The following is a 5,000-nucleotide window of genomic DNA, read 5'->3' as shown; positions in this document are numbered from 1 at the left end:
TGGGGGGTTTGGGTTAGGAGTTTTTTTTGTTTTTTGTTTTTTTGGCTCCCTTGAGGAGGAGGGTCTCACCCCAAGTCCTGCGGTTGCTGCCTAGGTCCGAATTGATACAGCGTTTTCTTTAATAAAAAAAAAAAATTAAAATAAAGGAAAAAAAAAGAGAAGAAAAGGAAAAAGCAGTGTTTCTAAGCCGATCACCTGATTTCGTTGTGAGTCGGAGCCTGAGCCCCCGGCGCGGGCCCGCTGAGCGCCTCTCTCAGTCCATGTCCACCTCCTCGCCATCCGGGGCGCTGGGTCCGGCCTCGGCGCCTGGCTCGGGGGCCCCGCAGATGCCCGGCTCCCCAGCGGGGCTGGGCGCCCGCGCGCCGGGCCCCGGCGACGGCACGAGCGGTGGCGGCGGCGGGGCCGCTGGACAGGCGGCCCCCACGTCCGCACAGTCCCCGCCGCCGCCCTCAGCTGCGGCTGGGTCCCGGAAAGGCGCCGGGGTCGGGGCCCCCGGGGAGGCGACGGCATCGGGGCTGCAGCGCGCGAAGGCCGAGTCCGGGGCACCGCCGGGCCCCGGGAAGGCCCCGAAGCTGGCCTGAGCCGGCGGCGCGGGAGGCGCGGCGGGCGCAGGCGGCGCGTCCTTGGGCGCCAGCTCCGGCCCCGCACCGCCCTTGAGCGCGGCCTGCGGCACCAGGAAGCCCAGCGGCTGCGTGATGGGGTAGAGCAGGAAGTGGCCCTTGCCGATGAGGGTCCTCGGGGCGCACGGCAGCCCGGGCGCGAAGTCCAGCCCCGCAGCGGCGGTCGCGGCGTTGGCCGGGGCGGCTTTCCGGCGCGGCGGCGAGTCGGACAACAGACTCTCCACGCTGAACGGGCTGGCCTTGGGCAGAGCCGAGGCGCCGCGCTCCGCCGCCGCCCCGGGCGCACAGGGGGCCGCGTCCTTGTCCGCGGGGCGGCCTAGCCGCAGCTGTGGGCCGGCGCCGCTTCTTTGGCTCGGGTAAAAGGCGGGGTCGCAGGTGCCCGGCGCGGGCGGCTCGCCGGGCGGTGCGGGTGCGGGTGCGGAACTGGCGGCGCCAGCAGCATGCACGCCAGGGCCCTTGGCCGCAGCGGCGGGCGGAGGCGGCTCGGGCGGCTCCGGGGACAAGCCGCCGCCGCCGCTGTCGCTGTCGGAGCTGGGCGCACTGTGCAGGGACAGGCCGCCGGGCGAGTGCAGGTGGCGGCTCTGGCTCTTGAGCAGCTTCTTCTCGTGCTTGCGCTTCTTTTTCTCCATCTTCTCCAGCTCCTTGCGCGCGATCTCCTCGGGGTCCATGGGCTCACCACTGCACGTGGTCGGGTGCGAGTTGTGCGCCGGCCGCCCCGGGCCCTTCTTCGTGTTTTCCTTCTTCCTCCACTTGGCCCGGCGGTTTTGGAACCAGACCTAGAGCAGCCGGTTGGGGAAAGGAAGGCACGATCAGGGGGCGGCGGCCGCGGGGCCGTGGGCCTCCCCACTGCCCCCAGACAGGCCTGCACAACCTTGGCTCCGGCCGGGAGACGAGAGCCAAGCCACGGCCCCGCCGGCCCCGAGCTGGGCTTCGCACGGAGGCTGCAGGCTCCAAAGAGGATCTTTTCCACCCAGAAGGAGGTAGGTGAGGCCTCTGGGCCAGCTTCCTGCTCTGGCTTCTCACCTCGGGGAGCTGGAAGCTGCCCCTTTGCTGGGCAGGGCTGGTCTGGCCCCCCGACCCAAGGCATCGGGTTTCTGGTGGGAAGGCAGAGAGCGGGGCTCCCCCTCACCCCTCCTGGCTTCTCACAGCTCCTGCTCTAAGCAGCCGCCTGGCCTGGCGCTGACCGTCTGGCCCAGGACACCAGGCGGCTGGGCTCAGCCGCCTTCCACACCTGTCCTCAGCCCCCTGGAGACTGAGTCAAAGCCCAGATTTTGGCGTGTCCCGTGAGCAAAAATCTGGATGCCGCTTCTTCAAGAAGGGCCTGGGGAGCCAAGCTGAGCCCAGCTTGGGGGAGGGGAGCTTCAGCCCCCTCCCCCCACATTCACACGCATCCTTCTTTCTGGAGGCTCCAGGCCAGGGCACGAACACAGTGCCGTTCTCAGCCCCGGTGTGCTTGGCCTGCGGGAAGCAGGAGGCCAGCTGCCGGGCCTGGCGGAGAGGAGGCCTGGGCCGCCCTGCCTCTTCCACCCTCTCTGCAGCCGGTTCTGGGGAGCCTCGCCGGATGCGGGGGAACAGCAGCCCCGGACCCTGGCTCCCCCACAGAACAGTCCAAGCCCTGTGGAGCCGCAGGCGAGCTACCCTCCGCAAGCGAGCGAGCGCCATCAGTGAATTAATTCTTTGTTGTGGCCCAACGGAAACACGGCCCAGCAGGCCCAGCCTGGCCACAGGCAGCTTTGTCTGCGCCAACAGCGCGGGTGTTAAGCTGCACCTCCCCAGGGTCAACAGCCTTTTGTCCCCTCCTTTTTCTTTAAATACTTATTTTGGGGTACAAATTCCAGGCCGCCTGGAATTACTCATTATCGTATTAGGGAGAAATAAAGAGGTCTTGACTTCACTTAAGACACTTAGAACAAATTGGATGAAAGGATTTGGGAACAGAAGCGGTCAGGAGGGCCACCAAGCACAGGACCAGAACGCCTTTCCGGACAAAGCTGCTGGCGCTGCGGCGGCGGCTGCCCGGCCCCTGCCTCGGAGCCCCGGCCCCGCAGCGGCCGCGCACTCACCCCGCACTCACCGCGCGCGCCCTGCAAACACTTCTGTACTTCGGGGAAACACCTAATTATACCCAGTTCATCTTGAATTTTTAATCCACCAAATCGACGCCGTAGTTTTAAAAAGAAAACCGCTGTCATTTTCCGAATAAAAATCAAATTACCGGGGAAAGGAAAAAGAAAATCTACAACCGGGGGAATTAAAGACTCAGACACCTTTTTTCTCAGTGTGTTAATTGTTTAAGTTCCCGCCCGCCTCCCTCAGCTGCCCCCTTCTGCAAAGCGATGAATAAATACATGTTTCCATCTGAGTATTTTCGAGGCGAAAGGTAAACAAACAGACGCGTTCGCTCCAGGCTGGCGAAGCGAGCCGGGCCCCTGCGGGGCGCGGAGGCGCGGGGGTGCCTTGTCCCCGTGTCCTCCACGTCCAGAGACCGCTCCTCCTCGCCGCCCCCCGCCCCCCAAGCCTCGCAGACCTCATTTCGCTAGGTCTCGCGGACCCACCGCGCGGCTCCCCGGGTGGGACGCAGCACCTGTTCCCGCTACTTTCGGGGCGGCCGCCGGCCCCTCCCGAGCCGCCCCTCCTTTCCAGGGCTCCCACCACCCCGTCCGGGAGGCGCCATGAGCCCCGGAACAGCCGGCCCCACAGCTTCCCGCAAGCGAGCACTAGGCGGGCTCGGGACCGGGGATGCGTCTCCACCTAGAACAAAAGCGGGCGGCGCGGGGCGGGACGAGCGGCGGGATGCGGGTCGCGGGAGGGGCGGCGGGTCTTTACCTGAACTCGGGACTCGACCAGATCCAGGCGCAGCGCCAGCGCCTCGCGCATGAACACGTCGGGATAGTGGCTCTCGTTGAAGGCTTTCTCCAGCTCCTCCAGCTGCCAGCCGGTGAAGTTGGTGCGCGTCCGCCGCCGCTTGCAGCCTGGACTCTCCTTGTCTGGGTCGCCGGAGTCTGCGGGCGTGCACAGGGCGCCGCGCCGCTCAGCCGCAGCCCGGGCCAGATCCGCCCTCCCCCTGCTGCCTCCTGGCTGCTCTGGGCCCAGGGCCACCGAGAGGGCCGCGGCGCGCCCTGTGCAGGGCGCGGATCCAGGAGCGCCCTTTGCTACGGCCGCCCGAAATCCAAATCCTGCGCCCGACAGGATCCCCTGGGCCCCGACAGGCCCACCCCGCACCCGCTGCGCCTACCTGACAGCTTGAAGGGCTGGCTGTCGCCGCCGACCCCGCAGGCCGCCGGCAGGAGCGGCGTGGGGTTGACCACCGAGGCGGCGGCGGCGCACGAGCCGCTGAGCAGGCCGTCGATGGAGAAGGGCACCGAGGCGGCGGCGGCGGCGGCGGCGGCCGACTGAAGCTGGTGGCCGGCCAGCTCGTACACGTGGTGGTGGCCCAGCGGGTAGGGGAAGCCCACCACGCCGCCCAGCGAGCCCCCGAACTGGGCATGCGGGTGCTCCAGGAGGCGGCCGTCCATCATCTCGCGCGGGGGGCCGGCGTGGCCGGCGGCGGGGCGCGGGGGCGCGGGCCGGGGCCGGGCTGGGCCAGCGGCGGGAGGCGCGGATGGCGGCGGCGGCGGCGGCGGCGGCGCAGACAGGGACCCGGAGCCCTACACATGCTTCGCCCGCGCTCGGCGCTTTACTTTATCAACATCAAGCTCCCGATAATTAGCCGCGGCCCGGGGAATTTGGGACCAATAAGAAGCGCTAATCGGCTCTGACGTCAGAGGCGTGCTGGGTGCAAGGAAACGTTTTCCATATCGATTGCTAATTATACCTGACATGCACCTCAATAAACAGTATCAGGAACTGTCACAACAAGACGGAGGGGGGGGCAGCAGGGAGGGAGGGGCGCGGCCCGCGCTGGGCGGGCGCGGGGAGCCGTGGGGCAGGGGCCCCTGGCGAACCCCCCACTTCAGTCCTCGCTGGCCCAGCCCGCGCCTCCCGCGCCGCCGGCTCCCGCCCCTCCGCAAATCACTAATAGATTTCCCTTTAAAACATTCACCGCGTGTTGTGGGGATTTTTCACCAGAAATGCTGTACTCTGTGAACCTTTAAAGTGATGTTGCTCCAATTACAGAGAGACATTGAGCGGCAAATAGACTGATCCAATAATAGGAGATTCATCATCCGCTCTTTCCGAAACTGTCACATTGAATTTAAAACTACAAGGGCTTCTCATCTCTCCGGCTGCAGGCAGCGGGCAGAGGAGGAGGGGGAGGAAGGAGGGGGAGGACCGCGAGTCCAGGAGAGGAGGACTCCTGCAGAATGTGGCTGCCTGTCAGCGAAGAGACGTCCCTGTGCCCTCTCTGATTGATTGGCAGCCGCCTGTCTAAAAGAACGG

General features: G+C 66.5%; 1 protein-coding gene across 1 annotated transcript in view; it reads right to left on the bottom strand.

The window, feature by feature from the left end:
- UNCX (UNC homeobox) overlaps positions 1-4,756 on the bottom strand; it is a 4,854-nt gene extending 98 nt beyond the window's left edge. The window contains exons 1-3 of the mRNA XM_039876354.1: positions 3,856-4,756; positions 3,447-3,622; positions 1-1,396 (exon numbers count right to left, since the gene is read on the bottom strand). The exon at positions 1-1,396 is cut by the window's left edge and continues 98 nt beyond it. Of these exons, the coding sequence (XP_039732288.1) occupies positions 254-1,396; positions 3,447-3,622; positions 3,856-4,138 (1,602 nt within the window). The 5' untranslated portion in view covers positions 4,139-4,756 and the 3' untranslated portion in view covers positions 1-253. The remainder of the gene's footprint in view (positions 1,397-3,446; positions 3,623-3,855) is intronic.
- Between the last annotated feature and the right edge of the window lie 244 nt (positions 4,757-5,000).

Source organism: Pteropus medius, unplaced genomic scaffold (genome assembly GCF_902729225.1).
Source record: "Pteropus medius unplaced genomic scaffold, Ma_sr-lr_union100, whole genome shotgun sequence".
In the NCBI taxonomy this organism is placed as follows: domain Eukaryota; kingdom Metazoa; phylum Chordata; class Mammalia; order Chiroptera; family Pteropodidae; genus Pteropus; species Pteropus medius.
Note: the sequence above shows the minus strand (reverse complement) of the source record. Positions and strands in the feature narration are given on the sequence as shown.